Genomic DNA, 20,656 nt, shown 5'->3' with positions numbered 1-20,656 from the left:
CAGGTAGCTTCCGTGTTCCTTTTCCTATCGCAGACGCAGACCTTCTCTTACACACACGGCAGGCTCCGCACGCCGTCTCCCGTACGGAGATGCCCTGCTAGGTATAGTGCGGGCCCCGCTCGAGTTAGGGCTTCTGGAAGTTCGATCCCTGGAGTTGCTGACCAATTATTGATCCCCCCACCCCCTTTGATGGATTCGTAGAACTAGGATTAGTGCTCGGAGTTTAGCCTGTACTCAATTTGTATCAATTGGCACCGAGAAGATCCACTTCGGCACCAACTGCGGCTCTGGAAGCTCGCTGAGGTGGAGACCCTGCCCTTCGGCGGATCCATCGCGGTGTCTCCCCGCCTATGTAGCCACTCATAGCCCGGTATTTTTATTCGGAGAATGCAGTTCGAGACCTACCGTGTACTCTACTGTCCAGTCTTCAGTCCTGCAGAGAACAGCATTATAGACTCCTCACACGGGACCCGCCATACCGTGTATCCCTCTTCACGCTGCAGCAGCACCCGAGATGGTCCATGTTGTCTCTCCTTATACCAGCAGACATGCTGACGTTTACCGGGTACAAGTTGGTTGTTCTGGAGCGTACTCCGTACAATTGCCCTCCATCCAGCCCTGCTCCACCCTTGCTCAAGCTCCCCGATCTGATCCATTCCACTCCGCGCGCAACGGTTCGCTGCCATCACCGAATATCCACATCCAGGTCCCACGCCGCGACCCCTTCCCAACCCCCGAATCTTTCCGACTCTCCAAATCATGCTTCGTCTTTTACTGAGCCTTGACCGTCCTTCCCCTCTTGCCGTCCCGGCGGATTCTCATTGCTCGGAATGTCGTGGATGATGTGCGCTCGTGTGTCCCAACGGACGCCTAGTGTGTTCCGCGCACTTAAAACCATGCCACGCTCGCCTCGTCTTCGCCTCTCTTCTTTCTATCATTCTTCCCCTTCTGCGACAAGTAAACTTGCACGCACTCAGTCAGACACAATGGCACGATTTTCTCCCCAACAAAGCCGGCCAGTCCATGCGACCCCGTTTATGAACCACTCCAACACTTCCTCGTAAGTTTCAAATTTTGACGCTTGCTATGGAATGGCATGGCATAGCATAGCACAGCACATCATCTTTCTCCGCAGAATCAATTCTAATATCACTGTGACTTTCCTAGTGACGCCAACTATGACACCGCCAACCCTTCATACATTCGCAAGTACCTGCGCACGTACGGCCTCACTCCTCCTCGCGCCGAGAGCTACGAGACCCAAAAGACACGATGCCTGGCCCAGCTGGGTCTGAAGAACACCTCCATCGACAAGTTCCAATACCTCAGCACTCTGCGCAAAAACAATGTCCACCTTTTCTACCGCCTGGTCACCGACCACCTCAGGGTACGTCAAGACATTCCCCATCATCAGAGTCATAGAGTCATAGTCGCCATCACTTTCATGTGATTGGACCGCATGTGCTAGTCAGAAAAGGAAAAGGCACTAACAACTCCTGCAGGAATTGACGCCCTTGATCTACACTCCCGTGGTTGGCGAGGCCTGCCAGCGTTGGTCCGAGATCTACCAACAGCCCGAGGGTGAGTTAAATTAACCTAGTCCCATTGGAGCGGTTCCGAAGCTTTTCGGAAGCGCCTCCTCTTCCCCACGAATTCAAACCGGAGTTAGTGCTAACATGACTCAAAATAGGCATGTACTTGTCCTGGGAGGACCGCGGCAACCTTGCTGCTGTCATTGCCAACTGGCCCCAGCCCAATGTTGAGATCACATGTATCACCGATGGTTCCCGTATCCTCGGACTGGGTGATCTGGGTATCAACGGTATGGGTATCCCCATTGGTAAATTGGCGCTTTACACTGCCTGCGCTGGTATTCGTCCCGAAGCCACTCTTCCCTTGACTCTCGATCTCGGAACTGGCAACAAGACTCTCCGGGAAGACCCGCTCTACATGGGTTCTCGCCGTGAAAAGATCAGCCCCGAGGAGGAGCGCGAATTTATGGATGAGTTGATGTCTGCTCTCACCGAGCGCTGGCCTGGGTAAGTCACAAGTGTTTTCCGTCTTGCTTCTTTCTTCTGCATACCCATTTTCGTCATCACCCCTCGTGTGTTTCCGGGTAGATCTGATCAGATCCACATATTTCCCCGATCATGCTCACTATTCCCCCTCATCTCTCCGCGTGGACTCCCCTCATCCGAAATCACCCCCCGTATATTCCCCCTCACTGGGCTGGGACTCGGCTAATCGAAGCTTATCTAGTATTGTCATCCAATTCGAGGATTTCAAGAACCCCTTCCCCGCACTGGAGCGTTACCGCGACACCTACACTTGCTTCAACGATGATATCCAGGGTACTGGTGCCGTTATCCTCGGTGGTGTTATCAACGCCGTCAAGCGTTCCGGCCTCCCCTGCAAGGACCACCGTGCTGTCTTCCTCGGTGCCGGCTCCGCTGGTGTCGGTGTTGCCAAGCAGATTGTCGAGTTCTTCATCCGCGAGGGTATGACCGAGGATGAGGCCCGTAGCTGCTTCTACCTTGTCGATACCAAGGGTCTTGTTACTGCCGACCGTGGTGACAAGCTCGCCGACCACAAGGTCTACTTCGCTCGTCAGGACAATGCTGGCCAGCAATGGAAGACCCTCGAGGAGGTCGTCAACCACGTCAAGCCCACCATCCTGATGGGTCTGTCTACTATCGGAGGCGTCTTCACCCCCGAGATCCTCCGCAACATGGCCGACTGGAACACCACCCCTATCATCTTCCCCCTCTCCAACCCTTCTTCCAAATCTGAGTGTGACTTCGAGTCCGCCGTCAAGTACACTGATGGTCGCTGCCTCTTCGCCTCCGGTTCTCCCTTCCCCAACTGCACTTTCACCAACTCCGCTGGCGAGACCAAGACCTACTACCCCGGCCAGGGTAACAACATGTATGTCTTCCCCGGTATCGGTCTGGGCAGCATTCTGTCCAAGTCCGTCCGTGTCACCGATAGCATGATCTACGCCTCCGGCGAGTCTCTGTCTGCCGCTCTGACCGCCGAGGAGCTTGAGCGTGGTCTGCTCTACCCTGACATCACCCGCATTCGTGAGGTTAGCATCGTTGTCACCCGCAAGGTCATTCGTGCTGCCCAGAACGACAAGGTTGACCGCGAGACCCACCTCCGCAACATGTCTGATGCCGATCTGGAGAACTGGATCAAGTCCCGCATGTACGACCCCCACACTGAGGTCCGCGAACTCGAGCGTGAGGTCGGCCACCTGCTCTCCAGCCTGGGCAACCTCTCCCCGCTGATGAACGGTTCCCCACCGACGAGAACGGTTCTAAGCTGTAAAAAGGTCATCCTCGACCACGATCTTTCTTGCGGTCTTCAGGACTGGATCTTGTCGATGGCGTGATCGAAATTTTAGTGCATCTGTTCCTCTGTTCTAATATCCGCGCCAGGCTCACTGCGTGAGAACCCCTGCACCTATTCATCTTTCAGCGTTGTTAATTTTCGGACCGGGTCTTTATTTCCTCTTCTCTTGTTTTCTTTTTTTTACCTACCACCTTTTGTTTGTTTGCCTTGGTCTTCTCCTGGAATACCCTGCCATCACGTTTCATTCCGTCGCATGGCCCTGCATTGGTAGGATAGCAAAATCATGAATGAAAGCAAATATATCATCCACATCTCCTCCAACAAAGTAAAAGAAGTAGCAAGTCCATTGGGCTCGAATAGGTTTTAAATATTTTCATCTTTTCCGTGGCTAGCCGTTCCATTTGTCCTTCGGGCCGAGGTGATTCCCTTCATCGATGCAGAAAGCCTGTATACATTCAAAAGTAGCGAACACTGCAAACTTGAAGACTGGCTCGAAATTTATCTATCCAAATAGATCATCAAGGACAATACTATTATTTCCTCGATCTCGAAAACTCACACCCAAGTCCATCCAAATTGAAACTAGCCTGAACCGATCTAAATCAGCCCAATGCCACCGGGTCCCTCCCGAATCTTCACATGCGCGGAGTAACTCAAACCTCCGACTGTCCAGCCCCACAGTCCAAACCCCCAGCGTAATGCATACCTTAATTGTACTCTTGGCTGCGGCTTTTGTGAAGACCCACAAATACTCTGAATGAGTTTAAAATTGTTACTGAATAGTGGGGATGGTGCTATGATCATTCTATCAATAAAAATCTGGGTCTGCCCGGATGGATTATCTCCCCGCGTGGCAAGTGGACCCACCGAGGTTCCTTTTCTGCCCTTGGATTTTTTTTGTTTAATTGATCGAGCCGGGCTGTCCTGCTTTTCAATCGTGGGTATTTCCTTTAAGTCAACTGTAAGAAATTGGCTTGAGTAGAATTGGATTGTGTTTCCTTTGGTCAACTATCACTGCTGAGCAGCTACTCCCATAACCGCAACTCGTTTCCGCCACCATAAACATTACACCGAATCGTCGGCTTGAAAACCTTAGGGAACCACACTATCAAAATGCCTTCACCACTATCGGACCCCGTCAAACTGCCATGCGGTCTTGTCCTACCAAACCGGCTATCAAAGGTTTGCAATCTCTCCTCTTATCCCATCCACCTTCACGGGCCAGAAACACAAACTAACACATCGACAGGCTGCAATGGCCGAAATGATGGCCAAGTCCCACCACCCAGACCCTCTCTGCGAGGCCTATGAAAAGTGGTCCACCGGCGGCTGGGGCAGTATTCTAACCGGCAACGTGCAAGTCGACATCAACCACCTAGGAAGCCCCTTCGACCCAGCCCTGAACGGCGAATACACCGGTCCCGACGACGAAAACAAGGCCCTAGTAGCCCGCTGGACAAAGTATGCTACCGCATGCCAGCAACATGGCACACCCGCCCTGAGCACAAATCTGCCACCCAGGTCGACAATCATTTCGCGTCGCAGGCAAGCGCGGGATTTTCGCAAACACAATTGCTCCCTCCGCAGTCCCGATTTCTGTAGGTGACTCGTGGCTGGAGTGTTTCATTGGCGCCGTTGCTTGGACAAAGCCTCGTGCTATGAGCACTGCCGAGGTGCAGGGTGTTATCTCGCAATTTGTTGATACGGCGAGACTCATGGCCGATGCCGGATTTTCGGGTATTGAGCTGCACGGAGCGCATGGGTATCTTATTGGTATGAAATATGAATGGATCCATACATAACCCTGTCTTGAGACGTGTTGTGCTGATTTGACTCATAGATCAATTCCTAAGCTCAAAGACAAATCTCCGAACCGACGAATTCGGCGGCACGCCCGAAAAACGCGCGCGCTTCGTCCTGGAAATAATCAAACAGACCCGCGCGATTGTGCCGCAAACCTTCGCCATCGGAATCAAGCTCAACTCGGCTGACCACAGCTCCGCAACCTTTGAAGAAACAATGACCCAAATCGCCCTCCTTGTTGAAGCCGGCATCGACTTTATGGAAATTAGTGGCGGCACTTATGAAGATCCGCAGATGATGGGATATCCCAAGGCGGAGATTCCAGTGAAGTCAGAGCGTACGGCTGCGCGCGAGGCATTTTTCCTTGAATTTGCAAAGACTGTTCGCGGAAGACATCCTGATCTGATTCTCATGTTGACGGGTGGGTTCCGGACAAGGGCTGGGTGTGTTGCTGCTATTGAGGATGGGGCTTGTGACCTTGTTGGTATTGGACGACCTGCTGCTGTTGAGCCTGCCTTCCCGCTGCTACTTTTGGACGAGAGCGTTAAGGATGAGAAGGCAGTTTTGCCTTTGATTAAGGTGCCGCCTCCTTGGTATGCGAAGTTTTTGCCTAGGAACCTTATTGGAGCTGGGGCCGAGACTGTAAGTTTCTTTTTTCTTTCTTCTTCCTATCTTTCTCTTCTTTTCTCGGGAGCCTTCTTTTGGCTCCTCGACATTTATTGAATTTGAGCTGACTCAAACTGCTATAGACTTATTATGCGGCGCAAATTCAGCGCTTTGCTCGGGGCCTGGCTACGTATGCGCCGGCTTTGTGAGGGACGGGATGTAATCTTGTTTGAGGCGGTTCTATGGCCTTTGATTGTTCTTAGATTAATGGAATATAAGTGATATTACGTACACTAGGCTTAGTTTCACACGTATGCAGCTTTGACCTTGATTTTCACTGTTCTAGTATCCATCATTAAAGACTCGAAAGCCATTTTAAAGAGTGGTCGACCATTTGTTTAAAACATATCGACCAGCATGAACAATGGCCACTGTCAAAGATTTTTCAAAGCGCCCCTCGGGTCTTGCTGGTTACAAAGTTTTTTCTTTATTCGGTCTCTTTATCAAGGAATCAAGTAATACTAAGCTACGGTCGATTCTCGAGTATATACGACCATATTACCCCAACGAATTGGGATGTAAACCAACATAACGGCAGAGCTTTCTTCAATTACAGACAGCAATTATGAATCATATGAAGGCAAACTGGGCCAGACTTTGTGGCAGACAAACTATCAATGAGCGTAATAGAAACCAACCTAGAGGGCAGATTCCGCTGTACGCTTTGAAGGTTGGAGGAAGACCCAAAACCCAAGGAGCGAGCTCAGCGAATATCTCAGGAAACATCGCGGCCGCACGGGCCGCAGCGGCTGGAACTGGTGAGGATTTGGACCTTGAAGCATACTTTAGCGATTTAGACGACCAGCAAGAGCGGAATGAGCTTTCGAGTTTGCTTGAAAGTTCGGAAGAGGAGTCTCCAGCCCCGACTGTTGAGACTAAGGCGCATATGGAGGGAGCGCTCGCGGCGGGAGAAAATATACTTACCGAGGGAGGTACTAGTGATGTGCCTTCGAAGAGACGTGGCGATGGCGGTGATAGCGACGATGATCAGCCCCGAGCAAAAAGAAGACCAATTTCTGCAAGGAAAACGGGCTCGGGGAGAAAACAGGAGTGAAAGCAGAGTTGTTTTGAAGAGGAAGTGTATGAATCATCGTACTCGCCTGCTTTATTTCTTTTTGTGTTTGTGAACTCGCTCGGTTGTTCATAGGTATGCGTCAGCGCGCTTTATTCGGCTCTTCATCATTATTAGTACGGAAGACGAGTATTTCAGATTAGTTTATTTTACCAGAACCGTTTATAAGCTTTAAGTCCATTCATTTAAGTGATGTTCCTTTCCCTAGTATATTTACATGAATAAAAGTCATAAATCATAAATCTTCCTCCTTTTCAAAGAGCGGCCACATATCTGGCTCATTATGCGGCTTCATCTGATCCAACTGCCCCTGCAAGTCCTCGTTTCCTTGCAGCAGAGCACTCACATATTTTGCCGTCTCATCGAGTATATACTTTCTCGTGAAATTATGGTTCTTCAGCCCAGGGACCAAGTCAGATAGATCTTGATACCCTCGCGTGACCGCCTCTCTCCTTTTCTTTTCCGATCGACAGTGACATAATTGTTGCCCAGGCTTTTGAACACACTTTCGCTTCTTCTTTGGTGGCGCAAGATCCTCCTCCTGCCTCGCCGGTCGCTTTTCTTCTTTGATTATTTCCGGCGGGCTACTCGCATCGAGCGACGCAGCTGTCGACAGGGAGGCGGATCTTAACGAGGGTGTTTTCGTTGGGATATCGGTTTGTAGGTCGTTAGAAAGGTCGAATCTGTTCAAACGAATGATATCCGGTTGTTCCGAGAAGAAGTTTGGTGTGTGCGTAGAGAAATCGAATTCGTAGCCAAAGTCGACGGTGACACTATTGGCAGCATGCATCATGTTGCGCATCAAGTTCTGAGTTACACGCTCCTCGGTCCAAGTTCCGATCGGATTGGAGAACCCATGATAACAGAAGCTGGGGTCGGATCCCCACTGTAAGCCGGTCTCAAGGGGCCAGCGCTTCTGCTCTTTGGTGTCGGGTGGGCAGCATGCTTCGTTTTCATGGGAGTAATCGCGAGTCTGATGTTCGGTGTGCATTGGTGATGGTGTTTCAGGAGATATATAGTGGACGTAAAATAGTTTTTCTCAGGGTGTGCATGTATTTCTGCATTTGTGGGGGTGTGAAAGAAGTTGAATCCGGGGGAGACCAGGGGCAGCGGTTGTCTTTCACAAATGGTCAGCTCCTAAAAGGGCGCCAAGTGGCATGAGATGACATATGAAAGTGGCACGGGGTCTAGCGTTGGAACTAAAGTTTTGTTGAGAAAGAAGTGACTTATGATAGGAGATCCAAAATCTTACTTGGGTGTGCTTGCGAGGAGGCCCCAGTCATACTACGTCAACACCGGATCGCACCCGGGCGGCTTGCAAAATGGACCGGGTGCATCCCGGACGAAACCCCCTGGCCATATTTGCTCGGGGTTTTTTTTCTGTCGTACAATCGCCATGCAAAAGAAGCTTATTTGCATTTTGAACAGAGCCTCTCAGAATCTCATCGTTAAATTTTTGAGCTTCAGAAAAGGGAATTAGATCGCGTGAGTCTCTTTTAGGTCTGGATATAAACACGTGACGTATCCGGGTGCATTCCGGCCTCGCTCCATACGCTCGATACGCACCTCTTTGCTTTCTCCACACTCCGCCGGCCAAACGATGATCTTCGCAATGAGGGCCTAAACCTTGGAAAACAGATCCATCTATTTTTCAGGCAGCTGGATTCGTGTTCCCCAACACTCCGGGGTTACAGGAATCGCATGATCCCGGGCGATCCTTGCTTGACTGTGCAACTAATGGTTGTCCCGGTCCCGAATGGCAGGGTATTCATACTTGAGCCTCGACCTTGAGCCTCGGTGACCTAGGCCAAAATGTCTTCGCGAAGACGAACGATCAAAAAAGAGACCCCGCAGCGCCGCAAGATCGCTTTAGCATGTGAATCATGCAGGGACAAGAAGGTCCGATGCGACGGGGCGAAGCCGATCTGTGGGCCATGTGCTCGACGGGCGTATCCGATAGACCGGTGCGTATACAAGATTGAGAATGCTCGGTCAGCAAGCAATGATGCTTATCTCAAGGTACTGCACAATCGCATCCGAGAATTAGAGAATATTTGCGCCCAAAATGGAGTTGCTGTCCCGGCCCGACTCCCTGATGATGAGGAGAGGGGATCCGATGATGGCCAAGACAGACAACCTAGTGCAGACACGTTGGACCATGAGTCTAGAACATCTGTGGCCGTGGAAGGTCTGCTCGGCCTAGGCTCTAATACCGCAATACTCAATCAGCTACGTCCCTCCACGGTACCCACGGTGCCGCAAATGGGTGCTCAGTTGGGACATCGGCCTTCTATACCATCGACACATTCAAGCCTGGGACATCCAGATGCTGACCCAATCTCACCCCATCGATCACTTGCTCCTTATGAGACTGGAACGGCATCTTCGGCAAATCCATTTCCTTCCCCGTCTATCAATTCCCATAATGTCACCGCCATGGGAGCAATCTCTGTGGGAGAAGATGGGGAGAGTAACGATTCACCCAGGGAGCAATACTACGGTAACTCATCTGTAGCTTCCTTCATGCGCCTTGCAAAGGACTCAATGCCAATACGATCTTACCTTCAAACCCTCAAACAGATGGAAGGCAGCACGCCGGGTGGTTCTTCTTATCGGGACACAGGGCTGTGGCGAGACTGCCTGACGCCAACGCTGGGACTACAATTCGATGATTTTTCGCTGCCCCCTCGATCTCTGGCGGACCATCTTCTGGAATGCTATTGGAACCGAGTTCATTGTCTGTATCCCTTTTTCCATCGACCAAGTTTTGAGCAAGCTTATGAGAATCTGTGGGGGTCTAGCAAATGGCCCAAGCCTCAGCTGCCAGAACTAAACATTGGCCTTGGTGGCTCATTTGATTCTGGTCATCAGTCAATTGTCTTTCACTGCGCACTGAACGCTATCTTCGGCTTGAGCTGCCATTTTTCTGATATTCCTGCCGCTGAGCGCGAGGCAGCCGCATACTCCTTTTTTTCTCCGATCGAAGCGGTTCGTCGGTCTTGACCTCCTGGACATAGGTACCATCGGCGTTGTACAGACACTTCTCATTATCTCCCTTCTTTTACAAAGCACACCATACCCTAATAGATGTTGGAATGCGATCGGGCTTGCTTGTCGGGTTGCCCAAGGACTGGGCCTGCATGAAACTGCAACGCAGCAATCCATCAACCCCCTGGAGCAAGAAACAAGGCGCCGTACCTGGCACGGATGCGTGATCATGGATATGTATGAGCCCCCAATTCGCCTAATCATCGGTTTATTATCTGACATTGAAATCTAGGATCGTGAGTATGACTTACGGTCGTCCAAGTATGACTTCTCATATTTCACCTGCTTCTCCCCCGGTCATGAAACCTGACCTGCAGTCCGATGACCCTTGTGCACTTGCTGGACAACCTTGCGATCACAAATCGGGTTACATGACATTCTACGTCTCCACAATTGAGCTCTACAAAATCCTCGAAGCTATCCTGTCCGACATATACAATGCATGGCAAAGCCGATCGAACCACCATCGACCATTGTCTCATCGAGGAATGAAGCATAGCAGCCTTGATGTCATCATGGAACTCGACGACAAGCTTTCCACATATGAAGCCAACGTTCCCGCCGTTCTTAACTGGACGGGTATACACCCACTCAGCCCAAATAGTCACCAGGATCCGATCTTCAAACGCCAGCGGAACGTCTTGCGAGCAAGGTATTCACAACCCTTCCTTTCCGGTAGCAAGCTATAAGAAATTAACCCAATCAAATTTGCCAGATTTATACATCTTCGTCTTCTCCTTTATCGCCCCATGTTCACACAACTCTGCTCCGACGATCGCATGGACTTCGCTCGACAGACAGGCTCAGGCTCGGACTCGGACAAACCCACGATCGGACTGGAGAAAAATGTCATTTACAATTCCATGTCTGTAAATTGTGCAGCTGCTTGTGTTAGGGCAGCTGTGGAACTGGTGTCACATGTCCACGCCACATACAAGACTTCATTAACAGACGCGTGGTGGTATAATGGCTTTTGTATGATCTCCCCTTGACCCTACTCTAACAAAATCTATTGTCTAATGTACGAGCCACAGATACATCGACCGCAGGATTCGTTCTGATCATGTCTTATTCGTGTCGCTCGATCCTCGACCAGATCGATGTGCATGCTGTGGACGAGACATGGCGGAAATGCGAGGAGGTTCTGACAACGATGTCCTCATTCAGTCTCTCTGCCCGCAACTCGCTACAGTTCCTGCAAGTGACGCACCAACATATTGTTCAGAATTATACAGGTAATAGAATCCACCGCCTCGATCTATTCTTCAATTATTTAGAATGGCTGTCTAATACAGATATAGGTGCCTCCCGCAATGATGATAACGCTTTTGCCCCGAACCAAGTACAAAGAAGTAACAAAAACGCCGATCGATCAGATGTCACTTCTCATCCTGCCGAGGGCATTTCAGAAGACTCTGGGGCGCGTGATTCAGAGTCCAATGGTCCTGCCATCAATCCGTTCATGAGTTGGGATGAAATGGGTCTTGGTCAGGAGGATCTGGGATTTTTGGGCAGATTTGATCTTCCTGACCTTGCGACCTGGTTTTCTGACGTGCCGGATATGTTATCATGACACTGTACATTAGGCATAGCATAGGAGTTCTTAAAGGATGGGGAAGAGAACTACCTCTTTATTTGAATTACACATCTCGGTTCTCATCATAATGCATCAAAAAGAGTAGAGTCAGCACCATTCCAAAATGTCCCGGATAAACTCTCTAGTGTCTCAAAATCCGGCATCCACAACGGATCGCTCTGGTTCTGGTCGATCCACGGCGCAAGTTGCAACGCCATCCTAACGGCGTGGTCACTATCATCGTCGGGATAGACCTGTGTTCCAAAGCCGGCGGTATCTGGCGCCAACCCGGTCGGGTTTTCCGCGGGGAGCCTTTCCCCACTTGACATTCCGGGAAAAGTAGGGTTTAGAGACGCACCGCCATGTTGTGCTGTCATGAGCTCAGCCATGCCTGCGTTCCGAGCAGTTTCGTTGCCTTGAAGTTTCTCCATGGCTGCATTCACTAGGAGCTCGAATGCGTCGCGGTATTTCTTTACCCAGGCCGCTCTTTCACCCATGACGAAGAGCACTGTTGAACAGGCGCGGATGTCATTACTCATGCGAACAGTCCAAACTTGATCTGTGTGTGTCCATAATGCGTATAGGAGAGTTATACCAGCCATGAAGACGGTTTGTACGGCGAGGAATGAATGGCCATATTCAAGGGTTTGATGGAGACGTTTGTGGGACTGACAGATTTCCCCTGCGGCCTCGAGACAGATCTTGTAGTATGGGTCTGTGATCGGGAGAAGTGGGAGGAACGGTTGAATTAGGAGCCGAACGGCACGGTTGTAATGAAGCATTGGATAGTCGAGATCCGAGCCGGAGAATCGGAGGAAAGCGGACTCTTTCCATTCTTCAAGCTCGAGGTACAGGGGGTCCATTTTGAGGCGGAGTGAGGAGAGGGGTCTGTCGGCGCGGTAGATCTTATGTTGAATTCGGGAGTCGATGCGGCGGAGTTTGAAGAGGTAGATTGCAAACGTGAGGGTGGTTGTCTTTCCCGGTACTTGCGATGCGGTTATAAGGGCGGGATCTTGGATGTCATCATCCACGTCTATCGGTAAATCGAGGTCGATATGGCGGTCGGAGATACTGAAAGGACGTCCAAGAGACATCGAGACCACCCTTTCTAGATAGTAGACTGTCCAGAATAGTCTCCTTCGCATCTGAGTGGTGAATGGATCCATGTTAATTTCGTTTGCCTTTCGGTGCAGACCGAGATCAATAGCTGTACGCATTGCCAGCCCGATCATGTACCACATGCCGTGGCTAGAGGCAGTGCGAAGATGGTATACAACTAGGAGAACCATTGCCTCGATGTTTTCAATAGAGCGAGCGTCGCACATTGTGGGCACATACTGTAGAGCAGATGTATAAAATCGCTAGCAATTGTTAGTCATAAAGAACTTGAATGTGGCCGTAGTCGCACCATTTGGACTGTACCTCTGGTGCGGTGTATGCATATTTATACTTCTCACTCAATTGAAGCATCGTTGCGCCAATAGCGTAAACCAGATTCAGTTTGAATATTGCAAATCGATCCGATCTCGTGAGATCTCCACGTTTTGTTTTTGCCAACCGCCAACGTTCCTCGTGAAGCGTCCATATCTGCTTGCGGTCCAAAAATGGATAACGAGAGTGCAATCTTTTGAAATAAGTTTCAAGCATCTTATTTCCCATTTCTTCTGTTGGTGGTTCGGGTAAAAGCTCGTCTGCTCTTTTACACCGATCTCGCATTCGAGGGCCACCGGCCGGAGGCGTTGCCGCAGGACTTGACCCGCGATTATTTTGTGGGTTGATATTTGTTGCTGAGCTTTGCTGGGGCTGCATCCGTGAAATAAACTGGTTCCAGACGCTGGTTTGGACCATTTCACCCAAGTTGGCAGCTAGGGACAGACCGGAGCTTGAGCCCACATAGGCGGGTGCCTCGGACGAACTCAACGCAAGCAGTCCCACAATCTCTCCTACTGGGTTATTATCCAGGCCAGAGGTTGTTGTCTGTGGTGTTGTGTGACCACCCTGCGGAGACCAAACAGAGGCTGGTACATTTGGGACTGCACTGTGGCTGGAGGATGATGGATCAGGCTGGACCAGTTTGCCCTCGAGAAATGCCACTCTTTCTTCCAGTGCACGAGTGTAGCTAGGGTATTTAATTAGCACTCAAATTTCGCCAGACCCGTTTATGTTCAATCCCAACTCACTCGTTATGACGGTCTGCATCTTCGCGCACGCTCGACTTGTCACACGTGACCCCTGCTTTCCGACAGTTTGAGCAGGTCGGATATTCGTTGTCGCACTGCATCAAAGTTATCAGCAAACGGTTTGATCTATTCCAGGGTCGGGGTTCTTAGCAGACCTTCTGTTTCCTAGTCTTGCAGCGTGTGCAGGCTGTTCGTCCGCGCTTGCGGGGATTGAAGTCCTTCGAAGCAGGACTAGTCTGCCTGGATGACTCCGGGCTAGGGCCGACGGGATACATAATATCGCATTGTCTAGATGTGAGAGGCCCAATCTTTTTTTTTTCACTCCGCACAGACAAACTTCGCTGGGCTGAGAGTATCTCAACGTGGCAACGTCAACGATGGAAGGTTGAAGCAGCGACGTCGGAAATGCGGAGAGCGCCAAGACGAACAGCAAACAGCAACCATCAGCCAAAAATAAAATGAATAATCACCATGGATATAAATATCATATAGAGAGTTCTAGAATTCGCCTACGTTTGATAAGATAAAATATTTATCGAAAGCTAATTAATATTGTATTATTCTATATTCAAATGCGGTTTTAGGTGTACCTTAATACTATGCGCTTTTATGGTATCATACGCTGTGTAACTATAAAATGATGAAAGAAAAGAAACAGAAGCAATATAACATAAGACAACAAATACGCTGGTGCATATTTGTCTTCTGTCTTCAAGTTCTGTTTTAATTTTGGCCCGGGCTGATTTTCTCGTCTCGTCCGGTGAGGGACTCGGCACGAGATGGATGCAGCGTATGAGAGTCGGCTGCAGAAGTCATGGAGTTCTGCCGTTCCATTACCTCCGCATCCCGATGGGTTTCATTCCCTTTGGATTGTTGCTCTGTAAGGGTAGCCTCTGCATCTCTCTCAGCCTCAACCTTTCGCTTCTCCTCTTCAATCTCTTCGGGCGACTTGACGCGTTCGAGGCCACGATCACGAATGAACGCACATGCAAGGAAGCACACCCCGATAAGAGGAACTTGGAGAATGAAGACAGAATGGGAGGCCTTGGTATACGCAAGCAGGATTTGTGACCATTGAGTATCAGTGAGACTGGATCGCGAAGGGAGCGAATAGGTGGACTCGGTCAGATAAGAAAATTCCGCAGGAAGTTGTGAGCGCAGAGTAGCCTGCAAAATGGCGGCGGAGATGGCGAGACCGCATGCTCCCCCCATGCATCGGAAGAAGTTGCGGTTGGAGATGGATATGGCGCGATGGGACTTGGTACAATGCGCCTGCAAAGCGACGAGTGTGGGTTGAAAGGTGAAACCAATGCCGATACCAGTGATCCCAACGCAGACAGCGATGACAGCCGGGTGTGTCTTGTCGTCGAAGAGAAGCATGAGACCAGCACCTCTATGGTGACTATTAGAGCATATTCGAGAACAGTATTGTTTCAGTTAATGGGAACTCACAAAGTCCAGAGACCAAACCCCATCCAGATGATCTCTCCATAGCGCTTTAGTCGGGAAATGTACTGGCCAGAGCAGATAGAAGCAATAGCCTGGCAGGCCACCATCGGCGAGGTCAAAGCAGCGGAGACGATGGGAGACCAGCCACGGGCATTTTGGTAGTAGAGCGGTAGGTAGTAGAGGTACGCTTGATACACTGCCCCGAGAAGGAAGCTCTGTAAAAACAGGGCAGTGATGACTTTGCTTTTGAAAAAGACAACTAGATTGAAGTTAGTGGGCCATTCAAATCAAGAACGTGTTATAACGTACCTGGCAGCATTGGCAATGATGCCACCTTCCATTCAATGAAAGCAAAAGCGACAAAGGAACAGCCTCCGATGACAAGCATTGCTATCACCATCGGCGAATCCCACGGAAAGTAGGACCCTCCTCCCGAGACGGGAATCAAAACAAAGATAATTCCGATAGATGATGCCAAGACGCCGAACCAGTCAATTCGACATAAATTCTGGCGAAAGTCGCTCTTTTGGGCGTTATTCGGGATCAAAAAATATCCCACAATAGCTGAAATCGCTGCCAGCGGCGAGATCAACCAGAAAAAGCCACGCCATGTTGATCGCTCAATAAATGCTGCTGCAATGAAAGGACCCATGATATTTCCCACGCCAAGTGACGCGCCGAGTATGCCTTGGTACTTTCCTCGCTGCTCTAGGGTGACGACGTCTGACACAATGATCATTGTTAATGAAGCAACGCCACCACCTGCCACACCTGCCAATCCTCGAAAAACGTAGAACATGGCTGGGTTTTGTGATAAGCCACACAACAAATCTGCTATGCACAGCAACACTAGCGCCGATATGTAGACAACCTTGCGTCCAAAAATATCCGACAGCCGGCCATATAGGACCGTGAACATGGTATTCGCGATCAATGAGGAGGTTCCCGCCCAGGAAATAGTGTCCTGGGCGCCCAAATGCCGTGCTATTGTAGGTAATGTGACACTGATACCATTCTGATCCATGCACATAATAAGTAGGGAGGTAGCCAAGCCAGTGAAAACAACCATGAGCTGGGCGAATGGGAGAATGTTTGTTTGGTCGTGCAAGGCCTTTTCGGCCTCGCGTTGTCGATTCATAATTGAAAGTTTGGCCCTATTGTCGGCGTTCCTGGTTGTTTGGCTTCTATATCCAGTGTTGTGGTAGATTCTAAAAACGCGCGAAAGAATTCACAGAAGTCCTTCGAGGCGGAAAGTAACGAAAAAGTGTTTAGGGTGGAGCTCAAAGATCTCTGCATACAGCTCCGATGGGCGAGGTAGGTGAGAATTGTTTACTCCGCAGTGGGAATCTGTTCGTATAAGAGAAATTGAGATTTGAAGAAAATAATTTCCGTCATGTTACAGTCACCAGTGGTATCCGGCACATCGGCAACTCGTTCTGAGTCTCAATTGGAGATTCGCGCCGCTCAGCAGGATTTGAGTCGGATATGCCTCCGATGCGGGCAAAAAAGCCCTGCATCTTGTCCCAAATCTGCACCGGTGGACTACAGGCCAGCCGCCGTCGGTTTAGTTCCGCGTCATCTCCGATATGGTTGGCGCGCCAAAACCACCCATGTGGAGTCGCCACTTCGGACCTCCGATCGGATATCCGCATTGAGTCATTACGGAATAATTCTCACGCGACAGTGAATAGGACCTTTAAATACGTTCTAGATTGTTGTTGGCAGAAAGGAAATTGAAATACATATGCCTATTAGTGCCTAACTATATGCGATGCTAGCTCTGAGCGAGCAAAACGCTATAGATCTACTCAAGCACCTAAGCACTCATTCTCATCATTGTCACTTTCTCAGCAGGGACATAGCAGCTAGTACTACTAGTAGTTGTTGATAACTAAGATATGGAAAGTGAAGCGGTGTAAGATTAGATGTTTGTGTTGATTTTCTCATTTGACCACGACCGATTCGATTCATGCGTGCGGGCCACGCGAACAATGCGTCGGAGCATCCGATATGCCCAATCTAGATCCTCGGACCTCACAGGTCAAACTTCGATCCTACTAGCTCTTCGCTCAATTGAAAGAGTCTCTCAGCGGCATCCATATTTACCGCATGAGGTGCAGTTTTGGCGAATTGACAATCACTTAGATATATAGCCGATGGTTCGGATACCTCTATTTCGTTGTTAGAAGTGGACGGGGCCATCTGTGGATCTTCCTTCCAACTGGAACTTGACATTCTAGAACATACCTGTTAGAGCGGGGTCAAATGCAGCTACAAGCATTGTAGCTCCACCTTGATCAGCAGATTTCCAGAAATTGCTGGTCTTTGACATCGTATCATGGCCGGCGTCATCAAGGCCCCGACTTAGACCAGTCCAGATAGCTACATCTGTATCAGCATCGGAGGGGATGGAACATTCGGATTGAGCTACTTAACTCACATCCAGGGTGCACACTGTACGAAACAATACCGGCAGCGGCTAGGCGTTTTGTCAAATAAACCGTGAAGAGGATATTAGCCGCTTTAGACTGTCCATATGCCAGCCATCCATTATACCCATCGGCCGTGGGGCTGAACATGGGCGGCAAGCCATCTGGGGGTCTTTCATCCACAGGGACTTCTTTGCCCTCGAAGTTATAATCATGGAACCGAATAGGAGATAGTCGATGACCGGCACTAGTCACGTTGACGACGCGAGTCGATCCCCTGCCAGAAACTTTGGCAGCATTCTTCAGTTGGGTCATGAGCAAATTTGTAAAGAGAAAGTGTCCGACATGGTTTGTCCCAAACTGCATCTCGATTCCCTCCTCTGTTGTCTCGCGGTCAAGTACCATCATTCCGGCATTGTTGATTAAGGTGTCGATTCGATCGACTAGGCCCTGGATTTTCGATGCCGCCGCACGAATTGATTTCTGAGAGGCGAGATTCAAGGCAATCACTACCACGGAAATATCTGGATTCTGTTCTCGGACAGTCTTGGCCACCTCTTCGACCTTAGCCACGGTGCGCGAGGCAAGAATCAGGTTCGCTGGATTCTGTGTTCCTATAGCAAGAGCGAGTGCTTCGCCTGAGACTATTGGGACCAACACCCGTAATGATGACTAGGGTAAATTTTGTTTATTTTTATGTTCTGACCAGGCTAATTCATTCGGTGCTTACTATTTTTGCCTCGGATATTGCTCGCGAACGTCTCCGCGACTTCTGTTGCGGTGGTCTTCTCGTTGAATTCAGGGTGCGAGGTAGCCATCTTGCCGTATCTATGTTCTTCAACTGGTAATAACTTTTTCTGTCATATCTCATGGGATTATACTTGCATCTATATCTTTTCTTCTTTCCGAAAACAGAGATATTCCCTATTGAGAGACCCCGCAAGTAGCTGCAAAGCCCATTCAAAAGCCCCACAAGCCGCAACTCTCTCCTCCCCGGCGCATGTGAGGTCGAACCGGTCCATCCTATCTGGTATCCAAGTAATTGATATGGTGAATGGCACTAGTATTTGCGGGGTGCGGGGTGTTATGCATCAAAGGCCACAAGGTGGCTTTTCCCCCATAGCCCCGCAGAACGATGCTCCACATCATCTACTTCGGCTACAATGCAGAAGGTTTATTGGCGTTTGAACTCGGTAAAGATGGCCGGAGCCCTTACCTCTGAGCGCTTTTGGTATAGTGTCCGGCAGTTGCGATTTTTCCAGTCCCGCCTGAAGCTGGGGTTATTCCAGTCGACTGCAGGATGATCAATACGCTATCATCCAATTTAAAGTCCGGATGCGCGGCTTAACGCAAGACAGTCTCTGTTCATATTCGGAGTTTAATAGTCACATAATTCCCAACGGACCGATTGCATACCATGGAGGGCTCAAAAGCTCCAAGTGAAGTAGGATCGGAGCCTTCTGGCATCAAGGTGATCGTTGTCGGCGCAGGTATGAGCTATCACGTTGTTCTTGGCAACAATTTCTAACTTGGTCAAAGGTTTCGGTGGTCTAACCGCTGCAATTGAATGCCTTCGACAAGGACATGATGTGGAAATATATGAGTCATTTCCTGGTTAGTTTGGTCGGCCTGCATTGAGAAAGATCGCGCTTTAACAGATTTTGGTATTTGCAGAACTTAAATCACTTGGCGATATCATCTCTTTCGGGCCTAATGCTGGTCGCATATTCCGCCGTTGGTCAAATGGAAAGATTGCGGATCGTTTGAAGCCCCTCAGTATTGACCTAGAGGGTCATGGCTTTAAGATCCACAAATGGACCGGCGAACTGGTTCATACACAGAAAGCACACAATCCGGACCCAGATGCACCGGTTTTCAACGGTCATCGTGGTGAGCTGCACACAGTGGTTTTTAACTATGCCAAGGATGAGCTTGGTATTCCAATCCATCTCGGCCAGAGAGTTCTGGAATATTTTGAGGATGAGAATCAAGCAGGTATAGTTCTGGAGAGTGGAATAAAGGTACAGCCATACGGACCCCTAAATTATGGCGATTTTGACTCATTCCATTAGGTCATCGGCGATATGGTTATCGGTGCAGATGGTGTGCGCTCCAAAGCACGCGAGTTGGTATTGGGCTATGTTGATAAGCCCAAGTCAAGTGGATACGCCGTTTTCAGAGCATGGTTTGTTTTAACTGAAATCAATTTCTTATTTCAGTGCTGACATTCATCATTTTCAAAGGTTCTCTAATAAAGATATGATTCAAGATCCACGAACGAAGCACTTTTGCGAGAACGGAGACACATTCAATGGTTGGATTGGTCCGGATGTACACTTTTTGTTTTCCACTATCAAAAATGGACAAGACTGTTGTTGGGTTTTAACACACAAAGTGAGTTGTCTATCTGTCTGGGCCATAGAAAGTCATTGACAGTGGAATTTCAGGATGACGCCGATATTGAAGAGTCATGGTCCTTCCCAGGCAAGCTAGAGGATGTATACAAAGTTATCGAAGACTGGGACCCGATTTGCAAGGCAATTGTTGAGAAGACTCCTTCGATAGTTGACTGGAAGCTTGTTTATCGCGATCCACTACCACGTTGGGTGAGTGAACACGGACGTATTGCGTTGCTTGGAGACTCGGCACATCCGTTTCTACCAACCTCAGCACAAGGAGCAACGCAAGCGATGGAAGACGGAGTAGTTCTGGCCGTATGTCTGAAACGCGGGGGAAAGAATGGTGTACCCGCTTCTGTTAGAGCGTATCAGGATATTCGGTATGAACGAGTCTGTGCCGTCCAGAAGACAGGTGAAACTACCCGCGACCTGTGGCACAAGGCAGACTGGGAAAAGGTGGCGAAGGATCCCGCGTCAATCCAAATGCCTCGTGAGGATTGGATTTTCCGATTTGATGCGGAAAGAAATGCGGAAGAGGTTTTTTCTAAGATTGTTGAGGTGAACTGAATGATATGGCTCTTGCCTAGCTTTGTCAATTCATCACTCCAGACCCGAGTGTTTTCTTGCCGATTTCGTGGACGATATTATATTATGCAGCAGGTGCAAGAAATGAAGTTCCAGAC

General features: G+C 49.5%; 10 protein-coding genes across 10 annotated transcripts; 6 read left to right on the top strand and 4 right to left on the bottom strand.

The window, feature by feature from the left end:
* Positions 1 to 986: 986 nt before the first annotated feature.
* On the top strand, positions 987 to 3,391 carry N7509_009554 (NAD-dependent malic enzyme; the record flags this gene model as incomplete). The annotated part of the gene is made up of 5 exons (XM_056634191.1): positions 987 to 1,060; positions 1,168 to 1,387; positions 1,503 to 1,581; positions 1,691 to 2,039; positions 2,260 to 3,391. The coding sequence occupies 5 exons, from the start codon at positions 987 to 989 to the stop codon at positions 3,389 to 3,391; spliced, it is 1,854 nt and encodes a 617-aa protein (XP_056484811.1).
* A 1,073-nt stretch (positions 3,392 to 4,464) lies between these two features.
* On the top strand, positions 4,465 to 5,969 carry N7509_009553 (Aldolase-type TIM barrel; the record flags this gene model as incomplete). Its single annotated transcript, XM_056634190.1, has 5 exons — positions 4,465 to 4,533; positions 4,601 to 4,889; positions 4,939 to 5,124; positions 5,192 to 5,796; positions 5,904 to 5,969. 5 exons carry the CDS (start codon positions 4,465 to 4,467, stop codon positions 5,967 to 5,969), a joined length of 1,215 nt encoding a protein of 404 aa, XP_056484810.1.
* Positions 5,970 to 6,385: 416 nt separating this feature from the next.
* On the top strand, positions 6,386 to 6,874 carry N7509_009552 (uncharacterized protein; the record flags this gene model as incomplete). Its single annotated transcript, XM_056634189.1, has 1 exon — positions 6,386 to 6,874. The coding sequence occupies one exon, from the start codon at positions 6,386 to 6,388 to the stop codon at positions 6,872 to 6,874; it is 489 nt and encodes a 162-aa protein (XP_056484809.1).
* Positions 6,875 to 7,127: 253 nt separating this feature from the next.
* Positions 7,128 to 7,883, bottom strand: N7509_009551 (basic helix-loop-helix domain-containing protein; the record flags this gene model as incomplete). Its single annotated transcript, XM_056634188.1, has 1 exon — positions 7,128 to 7,883. The coding sequence occupies one exon, from the start codon at positions 7,881 to 7,883 to the stop codon at positions 7,128 to 7,130; it is 756 nt and encodes a 251-aa protein (XP_056484808.1).
* Positions 7,884 to 8,704: 821 nt separating this feature from the next.
* Positions 8,705 to 11,513, top strand: N7509_009550 (uncharacterized protein; the record flags this gene model as incomplete). Its single annotated transcript, XM_056634187.1, has 6 exons — positions 8,705 to 9,880; positions 9,930 to 10,117; positions 10,173 to 10,592; positions 10,656 to 10,915; positions 10,975 to 11,175; positions 11,242 to 11,513. The coding sequence occupies 6 exons, from the start codon at positions 8,705 to 8,707 to the stop codon at positions 11,511 to 11,513; spliced, it is 2,517 nt and encodes an 838-aa protein (XP_056484807.1).
* An 86-nt stretch (positions 11,514 to 11,599) lies between these two features.
* On the bottom strand, positions 11,600 to 13,971 carry N7509_009549 (putative C6 transcription factor; the record flags this gene model as incomplete). The annotated part of the gene is made up of 4 exons (XM_056634186.1): positions 11,600 to 12,877; positions 12,939 to 13,635; positions 13,697 to 13,791; positions 13,852 to 13,971. The coding sequence occupies 4 exons, from the start codon at positions 13,969 to 13,971 to the stop codon at positions 11,600 to 11,602; spliced, it is 2,190 nt and encodes a 729-aa protein (XP_056484806.1).
* A 448-nt stretch (positions 13,972 to 14,419) lies between these two features.
* N7509_009548 (putative MFS transporter) lies at positions 14,420 to 16,283 on the bottom strand (the record flags this gene model as incomplete). Its single annotated transcript, XM_056634185.1, has 3 exons — positions 14,420 to 15,089; positions 15,149 to 15,404; positions 15,455 to 16,283. 3 exons carry the CDS (start codon positions 16,281 to 16,283, stop codon positions 14,420 to 14,422), a joined length of 1,755 nt encoding a protein of 584 aa, XP_056484805.1.
* Positions 16,284 to 17,179: 896 nt separating this feature from the next.
* Positions 17,180 to 18,392, bottom strand: N7509_009547 (Short-chain dehydrogenase; the record flags this gene model as incomplete). Its single annotated transcript, XM_056634184.1, has 4 exons — positions 17,180 to 17,316; positions 17,393 to 17,527; positions 17,586 to 18,218; positions 18,305 to 18,392. 4 exons carry the CDS (start codon positions 18,390 to 18,392, stop codon positions 17,180 to 17,182), a joined length of 993 nt encoding a protein of 330 aa, XP_056484804.1.
* Positions 18,393 to 18,991: 599 nt separating this feature from the next.
* On the top strand, positions 18,992 to 19,646 carry N7509_009546 (uncharacterized protein; the record flags this gene model as incomplete). Its single annotated transcript, XM_056634183.1, has 2 exons — positions 18,992 to 19,064; positions 19,249 to 19,646. The coding sequence occupies 2 exons, from the start codon at positions 18,992 to 18,994 to the stop codon at positions 19,644 to 19,646; spliced, it is 471 nt and encodes a 156-aa protein (XP_056484803.1).
* Positions 19,647 to 19,658: 12 nt separating this feature from the next.
* On the top strand, positions 19,659 to 20,540 carry N7509_009545 (uncharacterized protein; the record flags this gene model as incomplete). Its single annotated transcript, XM_056634182.1, has 3 exons — positions 19,659 to 19,759; positions 19,818 to 19,968; positions 20,022 to 20,540. The coding sequence occupies 3 exons, from the start codon at positions 19,659 to 19,661 to the stop codon at positions 20,538 to 20,540; spliced, it is 771 nt and encodes a 256-aa protein (XP_056484802.1).
* Between the last annotated feature and the right edge of the window lie 116 nt (positions 20,541 to 20,656).

The sequence above is a fragment of the Penicillium cosmopolitanum genome (assembly GCF_028827165.1).
Source record: "Penicillium cosmopolitanum strain IBT 29677 chromosome Unknown utg000009l:1.0-9042332.0:1.0-9050551.0, whole genome shotgun sequence".
Classification (NCBI taxonomy): domain Eukaryota; kingdom Fungi; phylum Ascomycota; class Eurotiomycetes; order Eurotiales; family Aspergillaceae; genus Penicillium; species Penicillium cosmopolitanum.
This window is presented reverse-complemented; position numbering and strand designations above follow the sequence as displayed.